At 41.5% G+C, this 27,002-nt stretch overlaps 1 protein-coding gene across 1 annotated transcript in view; it reads left to right on the top strand.

Moving 5' to 3' along the window:
- The window catches only part of madd (MAP-kinase activating death domain), an 88,146-nt gene that overhangs the window by 47,782 nt on the left and 13,362 nt on the right, over positions 1-27,002 (top strand). The window contains exons 15-29 of the mRNA XM_056278410.1: positions 250-351; positions 5,655-5,763; positions 6,925-7,111; positions 11,587-11,737; positions 12,184-12,387; positions 16,183-16,286; positions 16,565-16,648; positions 17,093-17,251; positions 23,119-23,239; positions 24,320-24,440; positions 24,574-24,679; positions 24,856-24,966; positions 25,477-25,584; positions 25,754-25,918; positions 26,008-26,080. Coding sequence (XP_056134385.1) covers positions 250-351; positions 5,655-5,763; positions 6,925-7,111; positions 11,587-11,737; positions 12,184-12,387; positions 16,183-16,286; positions 16,565-16,648; positions 17,093-17,251; positions 23,119-23,239; positions 24,320-24,440; positions 24,574-24,679; positions 24,856-24,966; positions 25,477-25,584; positions 25,754-25,918; positions 26,008-26,080 — 1,905 coding nt within the window. The remainder of the gene's footprint in view (positions 1-249; positions 352-5,654; positions 5,764-6,924; positions 7,112-11,586; positions 11,738-12,183; positions 12,388-16,182; positions 16,287-16,564; positions 16,649-17,092; positions 17,252-23,118; positions 23,240-24,319; positions 24,441-24,573; positions 24,680-24,855; positions 24,967-25,476; positions 25,585-25,753; positions 25,919-26,007; positions 26,081-27,002) is intronic.

The raw sequence follows: 27,002 nt of genomic DNA, 5'->3' as shown, positions 1-27,002 counted from the left end.
AATATGTCTTTAAAAAAGTAAAATGCACTAAGACTTTGATTATGAATGTAAATAATTTATTGACCAGTGGAAAAAATAGTCAGCTGTCAAGATTGTGTGAACAAAAATAATTTGTGCCATTCACTAGTAGACTACAAAAATGTGAAGTGTATAGTGTTAAATTAGCCCATCTTTGTGTTTTGTTTAATTAATATTTAATTCTAACCCTTATTATTATGTAATTATTTTATGCTTTTACTTTTACAACAGGTAATCTTTACAAGAATCATGGAACCAGTTTTAGCCTGTCCAACCTAGCCATTCCCAACAAGGCAGCCAGAGAGAAAACCACACCATTTCCAAGTTTAAAAGGTACAATACCAGCTAAATTTGCAGACCTTTAATCCATCTCTTAGTGTATTTCAGTACCATGAAATTATTGTTCCAGTAATCTCATCTTGTTCTGTCACAGTTTTTCCAGTATGGGTTTTAAAAAAACAGGGATGATAGAATTCAAATGAAAAATTTTACAGTTAGGAAGGTTGTGCGTTGACTGAAGTGACAAGTGAACAGTACTAGAATGCGTTTTTACTTTCGTCAAAATCTTTGTGGACCATTTCATTCATCTTCTTTGTACAAGTGCCTCTGTGGCAGCTATCCTATATCGTCTGTTAACTGTTCCCCTCCTGTCTTTGCTAATTTACAGTATGAATCTCTATATCTATGCAATGCAGGTATTAGCATAGTTATTTCCGTCTTCTCAGTTGTTATACGTATATTATACACTTTCAAATAATGATTGCTGTTGTGGTAAAAGGAAAACATGGATTGTATTGTATTAAGTGATATGCTTTTATTATTAAAGACCAGACCAGCTGTATTCGTAAGTCCCCCATTATTAGCACTACAAGTCATACTTGCTGAACTTATTGACAAGCTAATGTTATTGACTGAGGAAAATGGCACTGAATTTTTGTAATTTTTATTTTTTTAAATTTTGGCATTCTTATTGTGTATCTTTACTTCTTTTCCTTTTTTTTCCTCAATATTTATTTTCTTTACCATGAAAGAATATTTTAATTTTGATATAGAGGAGGATGTGGAACAAGCAGGTTTGTAGAACAAATTCCTTATAGCCTGACTTTCTTCCCTCAAATTGATTATGGCACTATTTTCAAGGAGGATATTGAGGTCACTTAATAACTAGGTTTTTCTCTCAAGCACAGGGGAAAATCCACTGCAACATGAACCTCACATACATTATTACTATTGTGCACAAGTTGGTCTTGATTTTGTGAGGATTAGTAAGTCTCTCCCAAAACAAGACGCAACAGGAGCCAAAACTTCTCAGTTGTCTCGTTTAGAAAAAGAGTTGCTATGTTAAGATTATAGGGCTCATATATGGCTTCTATTTTGGGTTTACCATCATTTACTGTTCACATATGACTATAAGGGAGACATCTTGAGAGAAAAAAGGGGAAGCATGGCATTGTTAAACTCAATAGCTCCACCTCATGTGGAATAGCTGCCATAGAAAATGTTCTGTTCCTTTCATGATGATATGTTTTGTCTTTGTTGTTCAGATGACCCTGACAGCCCGGGTATGTTATGTCTGGTGTGGTAGCTTGTTTTACTCTTTCAATTAGACCTTTATTTGACCTTGAAATTACCTACACCCATCTTAAACCCTGTTTCCTAGCCAAGGACTAAGATAGAAGATATTCCTTTATTTTTTATCCTGTGTGTTCCTTTATCATTCCTCTATGTGTGACTGGTGGGAGTCTTTTTGATGCGCTATGATGCACACATTTATGGTCAACAGATTTCCTTAATTGTGATGTGCATACTTTCATTGGTGTGGCATCTTCACGGAATGGGGTGTCTTCAGTACTGCAAGAAGAATGCTCAATTCCTATTTAATTGCATTCACCCAAGTGGGAAGAATATTGGAAGTCAGTTTGGGAATCGAAAATTACCAGTAATTTTGATGTAGCTAATTTTCATTGGATGATTTTCACAATAAGATTTGTCCTCAGTGAATGGAATTGATGCCCTGCCTTCCTTCCTATTGAGATGTTTGTTTTGCCTTGCTTGCTTGTTTGGTGGCTCTGCTTTGTTAAAGTATATTCGGAAGTCGTTTACTTGGTTGGTAGTAAAAGTATGTAAACTTTGAGGACCACAAGTTTTGCTATGCCCTATTACATTTACACATGATGATTATGTGTTGTCTGCCCAGTGCTTTAAGGGAACTGTATATAAATTTTGGAGAAACCGCTCCAACTTTATCCATTGCCCTAGATTTTTTTTCCCCCTTGTTTTGAACTGGTACACAGGACTCTCATTTTCTGACAGGCAATATTCAGATAGCTCCAGTCATCGCTGCTGATGTTGCCGAGGCTACTTATTGATAAGTAACCTCAAGCATTAACATTTAATGCAGCTCCTAGGTGGTAGTTTTCCATGAAGAAATCTTGGTCCAAAAACACAGCATTAAGCACTTTCTTTAAGAACCCTACAGCAATACTCTCATCCGTACATGTTATCTTTCTTTTGTCTTTCACTCTTCTCTGTCACTCTTTATTCTCCCTCTCTTTGACGCCATGTTCAGTGTGCATGTTTCTTGTGTTATGGGCTGATGTTCAGACTGGTTATGTCTGGGCCGGTGTCCCTCTCTCTGTCCCTGTTTTCGCGGCACTAATTTTGGGTTTTGTGTGCAGTATTTGGGCTAAATTCTCTAATGGAGATAATTACAGAGGCCGGCCCGGGGAGCGGAGAAGGTGGGTTCTGCCCTTTTACTGCGTGAGCTGCATGCTTCTCCAAGCCAGTCAACTACATCTCCCAGCATCCTCCTTTCTCTGTCTTCATTTCAATCACTCAACATGTACCATTCAGAATCTAGTAGAGCATTGAGTCTGTCCTCTCACCATATCACCAATCATTTTGACTGTTTCCCCCAAGACTAACTTTATTTAATTTCAGTCAACTATGATCAACTGTTTACAAATGGGGTTGGGCCTGTATTGCAGTTATGGTTAAACTTGATTTAAGTCATCAGAATCAGCAGTCAGTAATATTCTTATTCTACGTTAAAGTCAAGAGTTTTCTTCCTATGTATTACTTCTAGTTTGTAGATACATAGGTAAGGCATATCAACAAAGGAGCAGTGTGGAAGTCTAATAACTCCGTTTCAAGTGATGTGATCTTCACACTTAATTGAATGAGGTCTTGCTGTGCACATTTTTCGCTTTTAGCTGTCTCATACCATGTTGATTAGTTGTGTGCCTTCACAGATGCCTTAGCTTTGAATAAATGTTCTGATACAGGTAGGTGGCTGCAAGTTAGTTTTGTCTCAGGTGCTGTATTTATTTATTTATTTACATGGTTATGCGTTTAATGTGTGTTTTTTCAGCTGCAATGATAATTTGTTAGGCCTTTCAAGACCATTTTTTTGCTAAGTAGCAGTGCCAAAATCATTAAAAATCAGATGAGCTGAAGTCTAGTAAGTAGTTTCTCATCCATCAGTCTATTGCCTTTGTTCATGCCAGAGGAAGGAGCAGGTATTACAAGACAAAAGATTTCGCAATGACAAAGTGACCTCCCCCCTCAGTCTGTGTGTGGAACGAGCTAGAGATCCATATAGCCCTCAGAGGGTATTATGGATGAACTAGACTTACCAAGGAACTGCAGAGTACAGCCAAGAATATGTCTATGGCTTTGTGCTGCAGATTGACCAAATGATAGATGAGGCTCGTCTTTATTTGCAAATCAAGCTGAATGTTCGGGCATCTGTTGTTGCTTCAGTGTTGCCCAGAAAGTTGTGGATCGAACTCAAGATAACCATCTTCAGATTTTCCATGGTTAGATGGACCTTTATCCTCTTACTTTGCTGTGGTGCATCTGATTGTCTTATTTTAGTTCAGGCAGGCTGACAGCGATTTTGTTTTTTCTACCTTTGCCCGCCAGGGAGCTTATTTTATTTTTGTGCCACCTCAAAGGCATAGTTAAGCTCACAGTGACACAGTCTTTGGATATGGCTTCTCTTTTTCCGATAACAATTTATTTGACAAACCATTTGACCTTTCAGGCCAGTGATTCTGGTTTTAAATAAGCCCACACAGCTGCCTCTCATTTTTTAATCAGGAAACCCTACCTGTGTCTGTTTTATCATGGTCAAACAAAAACTATAAACTGCGCGAAAAAAAAACAACAACAACCCCCTACCCCATTCATGCCTTTTTTTTTCTTGTCATTGTGACATAATAATCAAGGGTGTACCATTTCTGTCGCACAAAATCCACAATAAATCCAACTCCCACTGCTGTCAATCAAGGGCTTTTCTCTCTTTGTACCATTTAAGGGAGGAGGGTACCTGTCCAGCTCTCCCCATGGCTGGAGAGACTTCCAATGTTGAGAATGAAGTGCTGCAAGGTCCAAGACATTTTTCAATCTTAGTTGAAAGAGGAGACACCCTGTACATATTAACCAACTACGCAAAGGTCACACTAACATCAATACAGCGCAAGTTGTATGAAGCATCAATTACGTGGATAATCTGGTTCCTCTCCCAACATAATGAGACACTGCAGCAATGCACATTTCAGTGCTCGTATTTTATTTCTACACTCCAGGATTCATTAAATATTTCAGGAGAATATGATTGTTTTAGACTTACAGAATTAATTGCTTTAGCTGGACTTATTAAAAAAAAAAAGAATTTGCTTCTTGGGGGTGAATGTAAAAAAGAGCTCTGTGGAGGCACACTTGTCATATGTAGAGTTGTTGTTCTCTATCCTAAGCAAATGTAGGTTACATTAGTAATATACTATAATCATTCTATTATAGTATATTCTTCATTCCGCAATACATATTAATTTGGCTGTTGTACACATGCCAGTAGCTATTAATGGCCGAGGATTTTATGTTTGTTTTCTCCAACCACACTGCCATAAAAGTTGGTTTTCTTCCTTGCAGTGATAAAAAAGGGATGTAGATAAGTTGACTGGCTAAATGCATAGATATAAGCCCCTTTCAATGTTAATTAAGTTGGATACTATGGGCCCAACCCCTATACACACATGCACAGGTATCAAAGCTGTGAGCTTGTGTATTTAAGAGCTCTAGCTGAACAAAGGCCTGACGGAAGTTTTAGTACAGCCAGGTGTTCCTACATTGTGTAGTAATCCACTCACCTCTTTATTTATGCATGATATCACTGTTGTTGTAATGCCGACTATCCTCTATTTGACCTCACTTACGTACGCTACCAATGTGTGATGCCACCACCAACAGCGCCATTTGGACTCCTGTGTGTGTGGGCGTGTGTGATGTTCCTATTTGATCTGTCCTTCACCTCCTTTGTCTCAGAAATCAACCTAGCAGCGCCATCAGTGTTTTATTCCTACAATAGATTACATTTGGTGTGTGTGTGTGTGTGTGTGTGTTATTTTCACAGTGTGATGATAACCTCTGTCTTCATTGTTTGGCGTGGTAGCTTTTGCAAAAGATTAGTTTTTAGGGCACTAGGCTTTCTAGTGTACAGTGCCTATTGAGCAAATGCCGTTGTTTGTGTCCAGTGCAGCTTAGGGCTCTCCTATCTAAGTAAGCAGTTTGTGTTTCATTTACTCCGTTTGCTCTGTGGTATGTCATTGGACCTCATTGTTTTGGCACTCCCCCAGGCGCACGTGCACCCAGGGCTCTAGTCGACCAGAAGTCCTCAGTTATCAAGCACAGTCCAACTGTGAAGAGAGAATCGCCTTCTCCTCAGGGTCGTATCAATAACACCAGGTAATGGATTTATTCAAATATGTGCCTTCTGTTATGGTCCATGTCAATTTAGAATAGCCTATTGTGAGAAACATTGAGTTGGTGGGCTAATTTAAAGCTAGTTCACTTGTGTTCTTCCAGTTTTCATTATTTGTATTGATAATAAAAATAACAACAGTAATAATAATAATAATTTTTGTTGTTGTTTCTCATCAAAATTTAGTTGCTTATAACTGGACCATCCTTTCAGCTAGAAACGTCATTCAAACTTCACATGTTCAGTTAGTTAGAGATGTGTGGAAATTGTAATAACAATATTCCAAATGGTGGAACTGTTATTAGTCCAAAAATAAAATAAAATAAATAAATAATAATAATAAAAAAAAAATTAAAGGGCCGTATCTCCTGCAGTGTTTGCCTCAGGGAACCCTTTGCCACACTGTCTTAAATTATCTACAATTTTGACTTATTTCAGAAACTAGTCTCCAGTGTCTCGATGATAGAAACAGGGAACACGCTGAAAGAAGAAGTCTCAAGTGTCTTGATGCATGCTCAATCCAGGTGTAGAAATCCAAGAAAAGTTGAATCAATTCATCTGGACACCAAGTGTCCCATTTCCCACAAAACTTGGTGTCAAGATGAACTGATTCAACTTTTCTGGGTTAGCCTCAACTATTAAGCTACATATACATACAATATTGTGGCATAGAGGTTAATGCCAGTGACTCTCACCGAGGGTCTTCAGTTTGAATCCTTGCTCTGTGTACGTGTTTATTATTTGCTTTCAATGTTTTTCTTATTTCTGCTCAAACTGTGCTGTCTAACATAGTTTGAGTTGGAAACTCAACTTGAACGTTAATCTGTTTAGCTATTCAGGACATGTTTATAATAACCTTTTTTATATATATAATGTATATATATGTTTTTTTACTTTAGAGATAAGTTGAGTTTTATTGGAAATTCTTTTCCCATAGACAAAGACTGGTTGAGTGTTGACCTCAAAATTGAACATTTCAGGCCTTTCAGCTTTGCTTTCAGTTAGCCCACATATTTTCTCTTGGAAATGGAATTTCTAGTTTCATTATGTTGTATTTTTTTGGAAAAAGCATAGACTGACAAAAGTATTCAGACTGTACAGTCTGTGCTGAATTTGGCTGATAAAGATGTCTTTTGTGTATACAGTGAGAATCAGCAGTTCTTAAAGGAGGTGGTGCAGAGTGTTCTAGATGGCCAGGGTGTTGGCTGGCTAAATATGAAGAAGGTCCGTCGCCTGCTGGAGAATGAGCAGCTACGTGTCTTTGTGCTGAGTAAACTAAACAGAGCCATCCAGTCAGAGGAGGATGCCAGACAGGAGATCATACGTGATGTGGTGAGATGTTGCTTTTTTGTTTTGCCTTGTTTTACAACCAAACTTAAGCAAATGTCAAGAACCCAAGAAAGGGAAATATAAGATTGCTGATAAAGAAATTGGTGACTAAAAGTACTGTTGCACAATTGTTCGTTTAACGATTTAAATTCCCATCAAGTGACTATGAAATACTGACTAAACAAAAAGCAGAACTTATGTATCATCATTGTCCAACAGTGTTGGCAATGCCCATGAATTGATCACAAGAATTATTTGTTTTAAATATAGCATACAGTGCTTAAGCTTACAATGGGAATTTTATCAATTTTGTTACTTTTGATTCTTCTTAAGGATCTGATTCCTAAATGACCCTCTCAATGGTTCCTTCCGTATATACAATATTCTTCTACTACTACAATAAATACTAGGGATGGGAATCTATTCTTAGATGCATCAAGATTCTCTCATAAAAGATTCTGTCTCGATGCAGAAAACTCAATAATCAGAAATTTAAACCTCAATTCTTGACTGGGCTGTATGCTCCTTACGGCTGCCACTGAACCAACTGGATGGTGAAACGTAACGGACGCAAAACATTTGTGTTGTCTTTACATTCTAAGCTAGCTACTTCAGTTTTGGTGAGGATGGCTGAGTGCGAGCAACCGAAGTTGGATACAATCCGACCGGCACCCTGTGGCTTAAAAAAAGACAGTGTATGGAAGCATTTTGGCTTCTATGAATCATAGAAGCCAAAATGCTCAAACCATTTCTTGAAGCCTTTCAAACTGATGACCCTATGGTGCCTTTTTTGGCAAAAGAGCTTCAATCCATTCTGAGGAGCTTGCTTTCATGTTTCATGAAGAGGGAGGTTCTTGAGAACATCAAGACACCCCTCCAATTGCTCAAAATCGATGTTCTTGACAAAGCACTGCATGTGCCACTTAAAGAGGTTGACATGGGCTTTGCCACTAAACAAGCTCTGAACAAGCCTCTGACAAGTTCCATGAAAAGCCGCTGCTGGGCCAACAGTTCAAGAAAGAATGTGTTGCCTTCCTCTCTGCAACTGCAAAGAAACTGCTGGACAAATGCCCACTGAATTATGCTGCTGTAAGACACATGAGTTCCCTTGATCCAGTCACCATGATCAATGAAGAGAAGAGTGCCATATCCAAGTTTGAAAAGCTCCTACAGCTGCTTCTGAATGCCAATGGCATACTGCACAGGACTGTGATCAAATCCTCAGTGAGTACAACATTTCCTGACTGAGATGGTTCAACACCACAAAGAATAATTCCAGGAGTTTGTCTAGAGTAGACACATTTCTAGGAAGATTTGCAAATGGTAAAGCAGAGTATGCAAATTTGTGGAAGCTACTGAAAAGCCTATTCACACTGTCACGTGGGCAAGCGGCAGTTGAAAGAGAATTCTTGGTTAACAAGGACATGCTGGTTGGAAACCTGAAAGAGAGGACTCTGATATCACTGCGCCTGATCAAAGATTATGTGACTGGTAGCTCATTGGAAGGAGTACTACCAAGACCCTTCATGCAGCAGTGCAAAAATGCCAGAATGCGATATTTTCAGTACCTAGAGGATGAAAAAAAGAAGAAGAATCTGCAAATGACAAGAAAAGAAAAGAGCTCAGCTGCGAAATCACAAAAGTGGCTGCCAAGGGACAGAAAATAATAACCAGCATCGAAGCAATGCAACAAGAGGCAGATGCAATGGCAGAGAACGCTGAAAGAAACCAGGACTTCACATTGCTCACAAAGTCTAATGCCTACTGCAAAAGTGTGACAGAAAAAAAGAAAGAAGTGACCGTTCTGGATGCAACTTTGTCAGACCTTAAAGAAATACTTCAAAGGCAGAGGTAGACCAACCCCAGCATTGTTCCTAGAGCTACACCAGACGTCTTTTCAGTTGCATTTTAAATGGTCCCCCCCCCCCCCCCCCCCCAACCTCGTTCTGGCATTCAGGCTATTTTAAGTTGGATTTTCATTTTAAGTTTCACTCTTTATTTAGCGCTGGGATTTAGCTGCACAGCTCTGCTGTTTCTCAAGTCATTCTAATGGCTCATGCGGTTGACATCAAGACTACAAGGGTTTCAGATGGACCCATTTAACTGCTTGTTTTCTCACTCTTAGATTATTTTATAATTCCATCTATCCATTATCAGAACTGCTTATCCTGCTCTCAGGGTCATGGGGATGCTGGAGCCTATTTCTAGCAGTCATTGGGCGGCAGATGGGGAGATACCCTGGACAGGCCACCGGGCCATCACAGGGCCAATATTTAAATTTAAATTCTAGACCCATGAAAAGTTCTGTAGTATGAAACACTTTAATTTCAGTAAAGCTTACCTGTTAAAATTTACCTCTTTGAGTTGTACTCTTTTTTTGTTGTTGTGTGTCAGTGGTTGTTTGAGAAAATTAAATTTAACTTAAACTGAAATTAAGATTTTGTGCATCAACATCAATACAGCTATAGGGGTGCATACAACCCATTACAATACCACCTGTTAAACAATGCTATGACAATAACACACAACTTACAGTGTACATTATTGTGTGATTTGTTACTTTATTGCATTTTGAAATGGTTGCAGAGATAGAACATAGTCAATTTTTGTCCAAGTTTGAAGTTCATATGAGGGACCTGGAGTATAAGCCAGTGTTTGGGGTGAGTATTGTAACTGCTAGAATTCAAGTGAGTGTAACACAGAACATGTTGGTGTTTGTTTGTTGAGGGGAGCTTGTAAGTAAAGACTCAAAACAAAAACATACCAGTGCAAGTCACACCTAACAACAAGAGGAGGCCAGATGACCTCACTGTACAGTTAGCAGTGATGGGTGTAGCAGTCACCTGTAATGAACGTGCGACACTTCATCATGAACTCTGCATCATTAAAAAAGGAGGAATAAAACTGGGGTTAAATGTGTTGATACTAGGCCTACCGGTAAATTATATGACCGTTTATGAGCAAGTGCTGCCCTGGATTTTCAGGAAAAACTCCTGGAAATGTCCTGGAAAATAATTTCTCAAAAAGAGTGGGAACCCTGATGAAGTTGAAGGGAGAAGGGACCTGGACAAGAGCCACATTGTATACAAGTTGTGTCTAACTAAAATAAAATATTTTGGGAACACAACAAACATGAGAAACCATATTTTCATGTTTCCACCCGGGGTTGGAGGAAAAACAGCCGGTTGTAGTTGCTGCCAACCAGATAACAACTGAACAAGTGATATCAAAGCTTCCACCGAACTTGGAAAGGGCGAAGCGATTCACAAAGTTGATCGCAACTTTTATTGCCAGCAATTTGCGCCCCTACTCACTTATTGGGAACCAGGGCTTTTGCGCTATGCTGCACACTTTGGAGCCGAGATACAACATCCCATCTCAATGTTTTTTCACCGACACAGCGATATCCACATTCTACAATGAAACCAAAACCAAAGTCATGGAATCACTGAGGAAAACGGGTAGGATAGCAATAGATGCATGGACGTCCATTGCTACAGAATCTTATCTCACCATAACTGCGCACTTTATTACCGATGATTGGCAGCTCGTGTCTCATGTGCAGGGGATATAGTTACTGCACAGCAGAGCTCACTTACACCGGAGCATGTAGACCCAACTCCTGTTCTAACACAAAGACTTCCACATTCCAGCATTCGCCAATTAAGCACACTTGCTGTGTTGCACTTCCATGCATTTCCATGATTTCATTGTGGTCTATTATTTGTATTTTCTCCAGTATTCATTGTTTGACCACATATTACATAGAAAGTGTTAGTTTTGTATGAGAGCTGGTACAGTATTCAATATTTTTGTGTGAAAGCTGTTTTTGATTTTAATATACAGCAAAATGGTTTTGTTTTGTTTTTTTTTGTTTTTTTGAGGGATTCTGTGCTCATTGCCCGTAACAGGAGGATTGCGACTGCTGTCTTTATTATTTATTTGTGAATGAGGGCAGCTTTTTATGTTATCAAGTGATTGCTGAAGCCTTGCTGAAGCCCATGTTAATTTACAACAAGGATGCTGCTACAGGCCCACTTTTGTTTCTTTTCTTGTTAGTTCTTTGCAATGCTGGGAAATGTGACCTTTCAGTTGACACATCTCTTCTATTTGTTACTGTATTAATAAAAAATAATGGAAGTAAAGTCATCTGTTTATTTTAATTATGGATCATTACAAATATGCTATGTTTTAAAAGTAGCATGTAGTTACACAGTGAGAGAAAATAAATCATGTATAGAAATTAAAAATGTTGACACATCAAGATGCATCAATAATCGTTTATAATCGCATCTTAGCCCTCTGAATCGGAATCGAATCATGACATGCCTAGAGATTCCCACCCCTAATATATACTACGTTATTTTTTTCCCCCTGCAAATAGTCTGCTCTTTAGTATTTTTATTTTTTTATTCTTTAAAGCAATTCTAAAATATGTTTGTGCTCTTTGTTGTTTAAATTGTATTTCTGCTCACCAGGAGGTCAGCAGAAAGGTGTACAAGGGCATGTTGGACATCTTGAAGTGTACAGTATCCAGCCTGGAGCACTCTTACACGAATGCAGGACTTGGAGGCATGGCCAGTGTTTTCAGCTTACTGGAAATAGCACGCACTCACTATCAAACCAAAGGTAATATTCAGAAAGACTTTAGTGTTAGTAGTTAATGCTGGCTTCTAAAAAGGGCCTGTTGGTTTCATCATTTGTTTGAAACTGAAAACCTTTTTTCATATTGTCAGCCCATTTGCTGTCCTGAATCTTTCTGTCATGAGATGAATATCAAAACACCAATGGACCTGTGCTGCGAACTCCCTTTACAATGTATTTGCACTTGGTTTGTATAATGTCTTGAGCTTAATGCTACAAATGCTTGACTTCCACTAAAACAAATGACCTTTTTACATGTTAATATGCTATAACTAATAAGCCCTGAGAATTCATCACTATTTTCCCTTTTTCTCCGTGCTCTTTCCCTGCTCTTTTAATGAAATCCTCTTTCTTCTACTGATTCTCTCCTGTCATTTCTTACAATTTTAACAAATTTTCTCTCTGGCCCCTTACTTTTGGTGGCTTGGTAGACCCAGAAAAACGCAAACGAAGTCCCACAGACAGTGCTGGCAGCCCAGGGAGTAAAGAGAGCCCAACTGGTCGTATGGAGAGTGCCAGACCTCAAGGCCTCCTGCATGTACCTCACCTGCAGTTGCCGCACCACGCAACGGGCAAAGGAGCCCGCCATTTTGATACCCGCAGTCTGAACGAGGAGAACTTTATTGCCTCGATTGGTGTGTACACCACTCTAGCCCCGATTGCATGTGCGCTGTGAGACGTTCTCAACCTGCCCCAAAGAGCTCATCACCGTCAACATCCACCCCTTATTTCCCCCCCAGCGTTCAGTAAAAGCGCCTTCCCCTTTTCCTAAAGGAATTCTTGCAGGTCTTCTAATATTCCATTCACTTGGACTGAAATTCTGATAATATCCACTCAGTGGTCATTCTCCTAACATTTCTTTGAGCCCATGTTATGCGGTAGAAATGTTACCGTGCTCTCTTTGATCTGCACGTTTTGGACATTGATTCTGGCTTGGCTTTCGTTTAACAATTTAAGATAAATATCTGAATTCACAATTTGGCTTTGGTTGAATTGTCTCCCACTGTAGGTTTTCTCATGTAGCCTATAGAAGTGTAGAAGTGTCTGGAATATTGCCCTGACCTTCAGTGTGTTTGTCTTTCGTCCCTAGTAAAGCATCCATGCCCCTGTTTCCCTATTCCTGTTTTCAAGTCGCGTCGGTTGCTTCATAGCACCCCGAATGCATGTCTCTGCTGTGTGTTTGTTTTTTATTTTAGTCATCATCCTATATTTAAATCTGCAGTAGTAGGCGGGAGGGGGGATCGGAGGTATGTGCATCGATAGAGAATTGGTGCACGTCTTTGCCTTTACTGCAGGTTTTACTGCGAGGCGTGCTGTAGGAACAGCAGTTCCCTATGCTCTTAGCATGGAGGTTTGGAAGCATCACTCCCCAGTAAACAGTCCCAGCAAAAGGAGAAATTTCAGAAATTTCAGGTTTTGGCTTGTATCCTTTGGCTACCAAAGACTCTTGTTTACCCGGAAACATCTTTTGAAATCTTTCTGCCAATATTGTTTTGCCAAAACAAGGGTCTGTATACCGGGGACATGTTCAGTCACCCACCGTCATGATTCCCTTTCTCCTACCCTTGCCCCTCTCTTCCCTTTTAGAAGATGCACCTTCAATTCTACGGAATGTCTTAATTTGCATCCCTTGCTTCTGCAACTGCTCCATTCTACCTGCTGGCTCAATGGTCGGCCTCTCACTTCCCATCCCATGCGGTTTTCAGAAGATGCCATCTCTCACACCCTGGTTCTGGAGAGCTAGACACAGTCAATAAAGCTATTTTGTTGTCAGAGTCAATTGTATTCACTGTGACCTGGCTCTCCATGACCAAGGTCAGTGAGCTTTGGATGTGTTGTAATGTTATCTTGGTAAGCTGTTATTGCCTATGGACCCATCTCCACAAGTAATTTTACCATTTTTGTCATACCTCAAAGAGCACAGCTACATGCAAACTTTACAACACATCTTCATTTTGAAACTGACAAATTTTCCATGCCTTATTTTGTTTTATGTTATGATTTATTCAATGCCCATCCATCATACATGCCTACACAACCAGCTCTCTGACTCTCTCTCTGTCTTTCTCTCCTTGCTTGCAATGCATCTTGGGTAGAATTGTGGAGCAAGCACCAGGATAAGCAAAAAGCTATGGAAAAACAACAGAGTAAGAGACTTTTCACACACCAAAAATAGACTGGGGTTTTGCTTAAATGCCAGTTTAACCTGTCCTCCCCCTTTTCTCCACCTTTCCAAATCCACAAGTGTTTTTGTGCGTAAGTAAATATGAAGAATTTCATCTTGGAAAACCATGTCAGATTAGATAGTTTATTCAAATAAAATCTTATGAGCTGGTTCAGATTAGGATTGTGTGTTAAATTAGATGGATGAAATGCTGATTCAAGTAAAATCTCTGGGTAGATATCATGAACAACCGTCATGTCAGTTTGTACAAAAGTTTGTTGACTAAAAATATGATTTGAACTCTGAATGTCAGTTTTGTACCCGGTTCACAATTAACCATTTGAAAGATTTCCTCAAGGCTCATCTCCTTTAGTCATTGTTGCTGTGTCCAGTAAACTTTAAAAATGAGCTCCACTATCAGTACTTCAATGTCACATAAACATGTCAAACAAACTAAACTGGCTTAAAATAACTTCCCTTCAAGTAGATGCAGTGCCCCTGCTAATTGTTGCTTTTTCAGGGGGAAAATGTGCTCTTCCAAAATGTTTAATCCATGGAAGGCAGTTATGGAGGTTTAGGGAAAGAAATGAAAGAATTTGTTGCCCCGCAGTCGCTCCGAATAATGTGAATCTGTTTGACAGTTTCCCAACAACACTAGCATTATCCATGGTGCGTTGCTTCAGAGCTGCTCTCCATTGCTTTCAATGGGATGTTGGATACCAGGAATTGGAGATGATTGCGAAGTACTGATCGGTAGATTACTGTGTTAATCGTTATTCAGAAAACGGTCAACTGTTTTGTACGTTCTGAACATGACACTATATTTATGACATGGAGTCAGGACGTAGCCTTGCAATCCCTAGTTCTAGTTGATCAACATATGACAAGGATCAACTTTAGAAATCCTTCCCTGTTATAATATTTTGAAGAGTGGTTTGATCCTTGTTGTGCATACCTAAACCTAAGTCCTGCCTGGATTGTAGATATAACCAATCTTGGATTTCTCCAGTGCGCCAGTTGAAACAGCACCAGTAGAATAAGGCAAAATGGTTTCATGAGGAGCAAATAATGGGAGTTCCCCTGGCAATTCTTGTCGCTAAAACCTCAGCAGTTTGTTTGAAATGAGGTAGCATCTGCAATACCAGTAGTTCCTAGAACAGGGGCTGAGAGCCCAGAAGGTAGCTTATACTGGGAAGGTTCAGGGATGATGGTTGATGCACTTTTTCGTTTCTACACCTACAGCGTGAACAGTTTTCCAACACTTACTCGATACGATAGCAGATATAACAACAGAAATGTTGTCCATCATCTGAGAAGCAATTACATCAACACAATGTAATGTTTATTTGTTTCTGGGTTTTGAAAAAGGTTTGAAAACCCCCTCCTCTAACCTTTAAAAACAACATGTGATCCCCCCCCTGCACCGAGATCATGAATCAAGATGAACAGCAAGAAATAACTACACCGTCTGGCATTTTAACTATTTGTTTTACAGTGAAGTGCTGTAAATTGTGTATTTGCAGCTGTTCTCCCTAGAGCCACTGGCATACACAAGGTTTCACTGGAACTGCTCTTAAAATAAGTGTTGTAGAGAAAAACGGAGAATATAGCGTCACCCATTGACCACAATACTATGCTTAAATTACAAAAGAAAAAAAATCCTCTCACTTGAAGCACAAAAATTCACCTAATTATCTTTACTGCCCATCGGTTCGTCTGCATGCCTAACTGCCTGTGTCTGTTTTTTGTGTAACTTGGGCCACGTTTGCAACATTGACTCAAAATTATTGTCGTGCTCTTGCAGTTTTTTTTTCATCTGTAATTTTTTTCCCAATTTTTGTCGCACTTTCTGCTTGCCCGTTTCACCTTGTTTCACCTCTCTGGTCTGGTCTTCTGAAGCGAGCTGATTTGTTAGTCACTAGCTATGCACCAGTAAAGCATGTTGTGTCGGTTTCAGCAGATGTTTAATGGAAAAGATTTCTTTACTTCTTGGTCAACTGTACAAAATGTGCATCACAGGTTTTTTTCAGTAAAAATAAATGTAGTTGAAGTGTTTTAAGACTCCCAAGTCTGTGAGACAGAAATTATTTTGCCAGAAGGCAAAATAATTGTTAGTGCAATGCATAGATAAACCCCTCAACCTTTTAGATGGACAGCATCAATGTGGGTGCATTGTGTTGGCTTCGAGTCCGTGATCTACACCAAGGTAAGATGTCAACATGGACGTGCTTACAACAAAATGCTGATGGTGGTGTCTGTCCAACAGGGTCAGAGGGGGCAAAACAGCAACGCCCAGATGCGACTGACACAGAAGAGAAGAAGTCACAGATCAGTGCCGATAGTGGCCTCAGTGTCACCTCAGGATCACAGGTGTGTTGCCTGCAAATGTCTGCATCACACAACCATCCCAGAGTTGCATACACCGTGATGAGAAACTTTGCTAGAGGACGAATTTGAGGCAAACGTTAGGACTACTGGAATCCAAGGACCTTGAATGACAGTTTGCAGTCATTAAAGGTTTCAGATAGTGTTGGAAGTAGAGAGTAAAGTGGATGTCCTATTCTGTCTTTGATGAACACTGTTTTTACTGTCAGTTGGGTAATGAACTCTGTTTGTTTGTTTTTTTTAATTGTTCTTTTACCTTGCAGAAGAGTGACACAGAGTCTGTTACGAGCTCTGAGCCGCCAGTCCTGACGAGGAGCACCAGCCAAGACTCTGAGGCCAGCACAGTGGTAGGGCACGGCCAACACAGAGACGATGCATTTCATTCCTTTTTTCCCCCCACTTAGTTCTTCACAGTAGGGACTCGAAACTTCCAATATTTTATTGTTTTTAACCCACAGTGTTTAATGCCACACTTGCTTCTCTTTCCTTCCAGTTTCTCCATTTTAACATAAGAACTTGAATAGCTTTTTGTGTACAAGTTCACTGTTAAAATTGGAGGATGAAACACTTTCCTGCTTGTCATCTTGTTGCTGAGGTGTTCCACTCAAATCATCAGTGGCACTTTTTGTCACTGTGATTCATATCTCTTTAGAAAATGTGGTACGATCAGATTTGTGTGCATCAAGTTAGCGGCCAGTTTGAGTAAGAAAAAAGGTGCGTCCACTCTATACTAGTAGAGAACATTTCCATTTAAATGTTGTGCTCATACATTGATATCTGACTCTTTTTAGATAAGCAATAGCTCTGGAGAAACACTTGGTGCTGACAGTGACCTGAGTAGCACAGCAGGAGACGGCCATGGGGGGAGACCAGCACCACATCTAAACCAATCTAGAGGGACTCTCTCTGACAGTGAGATCGAGACCAATCCAGCCACCAGCTCAGTGTTTGTAAGATATGATTCATTTTAAGTCAAACATACAACCTTCTGTTTTTATTGCAGGTAGTCAGATGAAGTTTACTGAAACTGTTAGATGGTTGTCTTTATGTTTCATTTTTCCATATAAGCTTCAATAAGGTCAGCCACAAACAACATTGGTCTGTTGATTTGTTGTCACTGCTGGACTTTGTCTTCATTTGTATGTAAATTTGAGAAGCTAGTCCAAACACAGGGTATAAAAATAAAATGGAGGCGCCCGGGTGGTGTGGTGGTCTATTCCGTTGCCTACCAACATGAGGATCACTGGTTCGAATCCCTGTGTTACCTCCGGCTTGGTCGGGCGTTCCTACAGACACAATTGGCTGTGTCTGCGGGTGGGAAGCCAGATGTGGGTATGTGTCCTGGTTGCTGCACTAGCACCTCCTCTGGTCAGTCGGGGAGCCTGTTCGGGGGAGGGGGAACTGAATGAATGAATGAATGAATGCATGCCTTTATTTGTCATTGCACAGCTGTACAACAAAATTAAGTGCAACTCCCCAGTGGTACAAAAAAATATAAAAAATAGTAAAAATACAAATACAAATACCGTGATCTTCCCATGCGCTACGTCCCCCTGGCGAAACTCCTTACTGTCAGGTGAAAAGCAGTGGCCGGCGACTTCACATTCAGTTCAGTTCAATTCAATTTATTGTCATTAAAAACAATGTGCAAGCACATGTTAAAATGAAATAAGGGCTGCGGCTTCACCAAACAGTGCAAGACAGACATAGACAAACATAGTATAAGATATACACAGATGAAGACCCAAAGCTAAAAATTAAGTTAAAAAAGAGCACGAGTCGTTGTCGTCGTTGGCATCTCTCGTGTCCGAGGATCCATTCCAAGAGATTAAGGTGTGTGCTTGGTCCTTGAAAAACTCTCGGAGCCATTCGCTAAAACCTTGATTAAAGTGGTGATCAGGTCGCGATGCTGCTCCACACTGCTTGGCCTGGGAGGATCTAGTTCCATGGCAGAGCACGAGTACAAAATATTTAAAAATATCCACAGACATTCAGTGGGTAGCTATGTTCAGGTGGGCAATAGCTTGGGGAAAGAAGCTGTTTTGAGCCGGGTAGTGCAGGCTCTGAGGGTCCTGTAATGCCTCCCAGAGCGCAGGGGGGAGAATAGTCCATGGTTGGGGTGGGTGGGATCTCTGCTGATGCTGAGACCCCTTTGAAGGCAGCATTTGTGATAAATGTCTTTTATGGCTTGGAGCTGGGTACCGATGATATGCTGGGCTGCCTTGACGACCCGCTGCAGAGCTTTCTGGTCTACTGATGTGCAGTTGCCATACCACAATGAGATGCAGCTGGTCAGGATGCTCTCCATGGTGAAGTGGTAGAAGTTGGTGAGAATTTTGGGGGATAGACGGGCGCTCCTCAGGAAATGCAGGCGCTGTTGGGCCTTTTTCACAAGGGCCTGGGTGTTTGATGTCCAGGAAAGTTCCTCGCTGATGTGGACTCCAAGGAATTTAAAGCTGGAGATACGCTCCACTTCCAACCCGTTGATGTGTATGGGAGAGTGCCTGCAGCTTCTAGACCTCCTCAAGTCCGCAATCAGCTCCTTCATCTTCTGCACATTGAGAGCAAGATTGTTGGTAGCGCACCATGATGTGAGGTGCTGAATCTCGTCCCTGTGGGCCGTCTCGTCATTGTTGGTGATACAGTCAATGACTGAGGTGTCATCTGCAGACCTAACTATTACATTTGAAGGGTGAGTTTGCAGGCAGTCATGGGTAAAGAGGGAGAAAAGGAGGGGCCTCAGAACAGAGCCTTGAAGGGCACCTGCGCTGAGGATCAGGGTGGAGGAGGTGTGGTCACCTAACCTAACAGACTGAGGTCTGTTGGTCAGGAAGTCCAGGGTCTAGTTACAGAGGGAGGAGTTGAGGCCAAGGGAGAGGAGTTTGGTGGTTAGTTTGGCGGGGATGATAGTGTTGAAGGCAGAGCTATAATCTATAAACAGCGTCCGGATGTATGTTGTTAAGTTCAAGGTGGGTCAGAGCAAAGTGCAGGGCAGTGGCAATGGCATCCTCCGTAGACCTTTTGGGACGGTAGGCGAACTGATGTGGGTCGAATGTGTCTGTGTGTGTGGGGGTAATGTTTTTGATGTGAGCCAGAACCAGTCTCTCAAAGCACTTCATGGCAATGGGAGTGAGTGCTATGGGTCGGTAGTCATTCAGACATGTGGGTGTTGATTTCTTGGGGACAGGAATGATAGAGGTGATCTTAAAGCATGCCAGGACTATGGATTGTGACAGTGAGAGGTTAAATATAGTTGTGAAGACCTCAGCCAACTGGTTGGAGCATTCCCGGAGGACCCGACCCGGTACGCTGTCCGGTCTGGCAGCCTTCCGTGTGTTCACTCTGGGCAGTGATTCTCTGACCTCTGCAATCGATAGAGTGAGCAACCGGTTTTCTGGGTGGCTGAGGATTTTTGTGGCTGGGTTAGTATTGTCCTTGTCAAAGCGGGTGTAGAAATGATTTAGCTCATCTGGCAGGAAGGCATCACGGACAGTGGGACCGCTATAGGATCTTTTGTAGTCTGTGATAGACTGAATGCCTTGCCATATTCGCTGGGGATCGGAGTTATTGTTAAAGTGGTCCTCTAGTCGTAGGGAATATTTATGTTTGGCTGTTCTGATGCCCTTTTTGAGGTTGGATCTGGCTGCGCTGTAGGCCTCACAGTTACCTGACTTGAACGCTGCATCCCGGGCTTTCAGCAGCTGCCGGACCTCACTGTTCATTCAGGGTTTCTGGTTTGGAAAGATGCGGATTGATTTTTTCGTTGTGACACTCAGTGCAAAAGTTAATGTAGGATAGTATGGCTGATGTCTGTTCATTAATGTCTATATGGGAACCATGGGTGGCTGAATGTGCAAAAATACTCCAGTCTGTGTTGTCAAAACAGTCCTGGAGTTCAGAGACTGCTCCCTCTGGCCAGACAGTGATTGTCTTTACTGCTGGCTTGATCCATTTTATGAGGGGTTTGTAGGCTGGAACCAGGAACAGGTAGAGGTGGTCAGACTGCCCCAGGTGGGGGCAGGGAGTAGCTTTGTATGAGTCCTTAATGTTTGTATAGAGATGGTCCAGGGTGTTTTTATCCCCTAGTGGGGCAGGAGACATGCTGATGGAATTTGGGCAATGCAACCCTGAGGTTAGCCTGATTAAAATCACCACCTATGATAAAGGCATTGTCCGGGTGTTTGGTCTGTTGTCTGCTGATGGCATATTGTAGCTGCTTAAGTGTTACCTTAGCATGTGGGGGGATGTATACAGCAGCGATGGTAATGGCTGTTAGCTCCTTAGGCAGGTAAAAAGACCTGCACTGAATCATAAGTAGCTCAAGATCAGCAGAGCAATGCCTTTCAACGACCTTTATGGTGTTGCACCAAGAGTTATTGACATAAATACTCAAACCTTCTCCGCAGATCTTGCCGGAGTCTGCTGTCCTGTTGGCATGGAAGACTGAGCAGCCCGCTAGCTCGACTCCCGAGTTGGCTATATTGCTGTTGAGCCAAGTCTCCGTAAACATCAGCAGACAGCAGTTCTCCAGCCTTTTCTGAGAGGATAGCCTGAGTCTTATCTCGGCCATTTTGTTAGCTAACGATCAGACATTAGCCATGAAGATGCTGGGGAGGGAAACTTTGAAGGGAGCGTTACTTAGCTTAGCATGTAGCCCGCCTCGTTTCCCCCTCTTCTGTTTATGTTGCCAACGGGGACAGCGTTTCCACTGTAAGACCGGTGGGTGGATAATATTGATGGGGAAATTGTCCATGATGGTAGAGGGAAGTGAGTAATCCGTTCTGAGGTTTAAAAGTTCCTGGTGGCTGTAGAAGAGCGTGTAACCAACCGTTGGTGTCTTGTGTGCATTGTGTTTGAAGAATTGTGCCAGACCAGAATATCTTTGGAGGCAATCTCCGTTTATTCTGACAAGATTAAAATCAAAATCAAAATCCTCCGGTCAGTAATGACATGTGCTGTTCAGCCCCTCTCGCATGTATTACACAAAAATCCCATAATGTTGTAGTCAATATACCAAAATATACAAAACATACCTGACAAGGTTAAAATAAAAATCAGATCCTCCGGTTAATAGTGACGTGCTCTTCAGCCCCTACGCAAATTAAATGACATAGGAATATGTTAGCATGCTACACAGTAAGTTTACGCTACAAAGAACTTACGGGGGGGAAAAAGTGTTTTTTACCTCTCACATGTATTACACAATAAGCGCACAATTCAGGTGGGCGATATAATTTATAGAGGGGGACCCACGGAAGTGACCGTGGGGGAACAGGAGCTGAACAAACGTTCCGCACATTGACTCTGAAGGCATAGCATGTCAGGTTAACAACACATTAGTAATACACAGATTTTGTATAATTATAATACCTAAAAATAAATGACTGTAACAAGCGCATGACCTACACTTGTAAATAAACTTAAAACTAACATATAAATAACAAAGAAAACATTGCACTGAACAAGGAGTTGCAGTAGCCGCTGCGTCCAGCACACCGCCATCTTGGTTTGCCCATCTTGTATCGGAGGAGGCATGTTGTAGTCTGCAGCAATCCCCGGATTGGCAGAGGGGGTGGAGCAGAGATGGAGAAAAAGGGGTGAAAAAAATAAAATGGAGGTGTATCTACATATACAAACAACAATGAAGTAAATGCCAAAAAGATTTTGAATGTATCCTGTGGTATTTTTTTATTTCAACAGCTTTGACTTATTTGCAGTTATTGATAAATCAAGCTGGAATTTCTACATAATCTGCAGCTTTTTTTTATTTCATATCGTAGGGCTATAGATTTTCAGTGGTCAGAAGTGGTACATTTCAGCTTGTTTTTGAAACACTTGCTTCCAGTGTGGGAAGATGGCAAATTCACGTTTGCAGCAGCCTTACCCAGTACCGGTGTGAGAAGATGGCGGCGCAAATTCAAATTTGCAGCAGTCTCACCCAGTACCGTCCATGCAGTGTCTTTGTCCACATCTGCATCTAATTTTGTCTTCGTATGATGACTGGGAGAGCTAGCGCTGTATTGGCTGGGATAGCTTGGTCTGCTGCGTCCTGTGGGCCCAGGGACCATGGCCCTGCCTGGAGTTGTGCCCAAAGAGGTAACACTGAGGGCAGTCTGATAGGATGCAGAAACGGGGCAGGCTAAGCTAACTGCTAGCCCATGCAGACTGGCAGTTCCGATAACACCGAGGGCGGTCTGGCGGCAGCCTCGCCTAGCCTTAACTTTGTTTTTTTTAGTCATCGTGTGGAGTGTGGGGAGGTGTGTCGAAGGTGTCTGGCTGGGAGAGCTAGCATTGGATTGGCTGAGGGAGCTTGGTCTGCTGCATGCTGGGGGCCCAATGACCATGGCCCTGACTGGAGCTGCGCCCGAAGAGGAAACACTGAGGGCAGTCTCATAGGACGCGGAAGCGGGGCAGGCTACGCTAACTGCTAGCCCATGCAGACCGGCAGTTCTGACAGTCATCTTTGCTGGCATTCGTTCTCCTGGACTGTGATTTTTTTTGTTTGGATATATGTGTTCTTGTAGTCTTTGGATATGTGTTTTTGTCTTTGTGTTGCACTGCTGTGGCCTGGGGGAAACGATGTTTCGTTTCATTTCATGTGCGCAAGTGCATGAAATGAAATGACAGTGTTTCTGATTCAGATGCTGAAGTAAATAGTCTACAGCCTATTGTCTAGTTTTGTAGTTCCAGACCTGCTTAAAGTGATTGTGTTTTGAAGTTTTTTTGTTTTTGTTTTTTTGTTTGTTTTTTTCCCAACAAAGTTTTGATGTTGGGAATAGAGATCAGTGTAAAAACCACAGCTTGTCAACCTCCCCAGGGAAAGACCCATATGTTGAAACCAGGTACAAAGGAGCCCGTCATGGCTATGGCGAAGGGGCCTCCTGCCCAACCCATGGAAGACATCAGCATGAGGATCTACCTTTGCGAAGGCCTGCTCGGTATGTTCCTGTACACTGACACAATGAACATTCATACTGATGACAGCCTCTCAAATCAAACTCTATATGTTTTTATAGATCATCTCTAATAAACTAAACCAAGGTACAATTTGTAAAGGGGATATGGAGAAAGCTCATCAAACATTTCGCCTCATGATGATTGTAAACAAAATGATGTACATCTATACCCTCATAACAACAAATCACTGAAAACTGATTATGCCACATGCTCACTCACTTGAATGTACAAGACAAATTAATGACGTGGTAAATGTGATTAAACACATAAATTCAAGCTTTCAGCCAGGAAAGGGGTAAGTAAACAAGCTTCAGTCACTCATGCTCATTCTGGCTCTTGTTCTCCTGCTGAGGTCTTGCTTGCTCCCCTCTTATTTTTGCCATTAACCCGCTCACTTCTCTGCCTAACCTCCACTTCTGCTCTTGGCACTCCTGTCCTACTCTGCTGCTCCTCCTGGGAATGTCTTGCAGGGCGCGATAAGAGCTCCGTTTGGGATCAACTAGAGGATGCTGCCATGGAAACCTTCTCTCTAAGTAGGGCTAACCTTTCGCCTTTGTTATGTGAATGGGATGCTTCCAGTGTCTGCCTGGACTGGTTCTTCTGTCTGTCTTTTGGCCTTTGATATGATGTGCTACGTGCTGGTTTTCAATTCCAGAACTACACTTCTCTGTCCATGCACAAAATCCAGCACCAGTGTTTGTTGCGGTGATGTTTCATTGTTTTGAAATATCTGACAGTTGCATGGTGATTCTATCTGTGTGTGTCTGTGTGTGTGTGTGTGTGTGTGTGTGTGTGTGTGTGTGTGTGTGTGCGTGCGTGCGCGTGTGCGTGTGTCCACGGCTATGTTGTACGTTTTGAGTGTCCTGAATGTGACTGAAGTGACTATAGAAAGGCATTTGAATGACCCTGAGAGTTTTATTATTTTTCCTTTTTTGCCTGGGTTTGTATGCTTGGTTTTAATGTTAGAGATTGCATGTGGTAATTGATGTATTTCAGTCAATCTGTGTGACTATTAATCTTTGCACATACTGGAACATAAGCTGCATGTGTCATGCCTTCAGGTAAGGAGCGCTCCACGCTGTGGGATCAGGTGCAGTTCTGGGAGGATGCCTTCTTAGATGCTGTCATGCTAGAGCGAGAGGGAATGGGTATGGACCAAGGACCTCAGGAAATGATTGAAAGGTTAAATCAAGATTTGAACTTTTATGCACTCCTCTGCCTTATTTTCATATCTATCCAACCGACAAGCCTTTGTTGTTTGATATTTTTATGTAGGACTGCTCTAATGGGCTGTGTTTTTCTTGCTTCACTGCAGATACTTGTCACTGGGAGACCATGACCGCAAGCGTCTAGAGGATGATGAGGACAGGCTGCTGGCCACACTGTTGCATAATATGGTTGCCTACATGCTAATGATGAAAGTAGGTTTCTTTGTCATTCCTTGTAACTTACGTCATAGACATATCTATCAATTGTTATTATAGTCAGTTATTATTATCATTATTATTATCATTATTATAATTTTTCATTATCTTTTGCCATGGTTACCTGACCTTTATCAAGGATTGTTATCCACTGCGAATGTCTCCTTTTTCAGGTGAACAAAAATGATGTCCGGAAAAAAGTGAGGCGCTTGATGGGGAAATCCCACGTTGGCCTCACACACAGCCAAGAGATCAATGAGTTATTGGACAAACTGGCCCATATGGTACGTTGTTTTTTTCTTAAATACACTAACTAGTAGCTCATCGGATTGTAAAATATTTCTGTTTCCATTGTCTTCTGTGTTGGTCAGTTACTGATGCTGTTTGCATCTTGTATGTATGCCGTTATTTTGTAGAACTGTATAATCTCTTTAATCCAAACATTTTACACACTGTTCTTAATATGTTTTGTGTTCTAGCATTTTGATGTTGTGTTGTGATGCTTGTTTGGATTTGCTGCAAGCTGTTATTTCATGTATTCTCATAGTCTTTTACTCAATAGTGTGGCTGTTTATTGTTTTAAGTTTCATGTTCCCTTCGTCTCATTCTAATTACATTTTTATTTATACCCTAATTGTTCTGGCTTTATCTTACCTGCTGCGCCATCAGTTTATTTTCCAGTGTGGGTTATTTCGATTTTATGTAATGAATTTCAGTTGGTCAAGAAAGTGTGAATGGATGCAATGAAGGAATTATACATCCTTTTAATTTATGTCTACTGTACGTTCCTCTAGAATGGCCGTGAGCTGTCCATCAGGCCTAGCGGAAGCCGACATATCAAGAAACAAACATTTGTTGTGCATGCTGGCACTGACACCACAGGCGACATCTTTTTCATGGAGGTATGCATGATGATCAACACTTGAACGGCACATTATGTCCTTTATCATCGAAAATATAAAGAAGCTCACTAACATAATATCATCTTATTGGAATACTTGAAACCCTCCAGGATACTTGAGAGGGTTGTTTCTCAAATTTGGGATCCCATTCTCACTGCATTCCCCCCAGGTCTGTGATGACTGCATCGTCCTGCGCAGCAACATTGGCACTGTTTATGAGCGGTGGTGGTACGAGAAACTTATCAACATGACTTACTGCCCCAAGACCAAGGTGCTGTGCCTCTGGAGACGCAACGGTCAGGAGACGCAGCTCAACAAGTTCTATACCAAAAAGGTCTGACTGTATCCTAGGGCACCCTATGGCTTATTTACTACAGCGCCACAACAGTTATTAATGAAAGTGCATCCCTTATTGCATTTCAGTGTCGTGAACTCTACTACTGTGTGAAAGATAGCATGGAAAGAGCTGCAGCTAGACAGCAGAGCATTAAGCCAGGTATGGTATGGTGTGGTGCGTGTGTGTGTGTTAGAGATGGGCGATATGGCCAAATGTATCTATCACTGTATATGTAATTTTATGTCACGGTAATGGTATATATCACGATACAGTAAGAAATGGTTTAAAATTACCATACCGTACTTCATCACATTTGATTATTTTCTTCTTTTATTTGGAACTTCCATACAAACAAGAAGAGCTGCCTCACATGAGACAACACTTGAGTTAGGGGTTATAGTCCCGCTGTACGTGCTGCATTTTTAAGTGGTAGAAGAGGTTACTCGTATTTCCACCTCCAGCGATGACCTTCGTGCGACACAGATTGCAGATTATACTTTTCTGTTAGGTGTCAGATTTTCTAAATCAAAACCATGTCAACACGATGGAAGTCGCACCCCTTTTAGTAACAAGTTCTTCTCACTCATCTTGGGTTGGTTGGGATGCCTCCTCCTGCTCTGTATTTACAACTTCACTCTTCCCCATGTTTCCTTGCCGCTGTCACGTCTTCTTCTCATCCTCCTCCTCCGAGTTTTATGGCAGTTGGCAAACAACATTAGTGCATAACCTCCACCAATTGGTATGCAGTGTGTGCTCCTCCTGAAATCACATGAACCAGCTCCCATGGTTGAAACGGTATTGCCAAATCTCTATCGGTGGACACATTTCTACCATCGCACAATATATACAGTCATATCGCCCAACCCTAGTGTGTGTGTGTGTGTGTGTGGGGGGGGGGGTGCTGTTGTTTAGCCATGACCATTGTGATTCAAGATGATGGTGTTGAAAATTGCCCTTTACAAGCCAGCCCTTTTCACAGGGCCAGCAACCTAGACTGTTTTTTTCTAAAGCTGTGATCTCTTGATTGTTTATTTTTCAATTGAATCAAGAGTAACTGTGTACTTGAATAACTGAACTATAC

The sequence above is a fragment of the Lampris incognitus genome, chromosome 4 (genome assembly GCF_029633865.1).
Source record: "Lampris incognitus isolate fLamInc1 chromosome 4, fLamInc1.hap2, whole genome shotgun sequence".
NCBI lineage: Eukaryota > Metazoa > Chordata > Actinopteri > Lampriformes > Lampridae > Lampris > Lampris incognitus.
The sequence above is the reverse complement of the archived record's forward strand: the minus strand, read 5'-3'. Positions and strand labels throughout refer to the sequence as shown.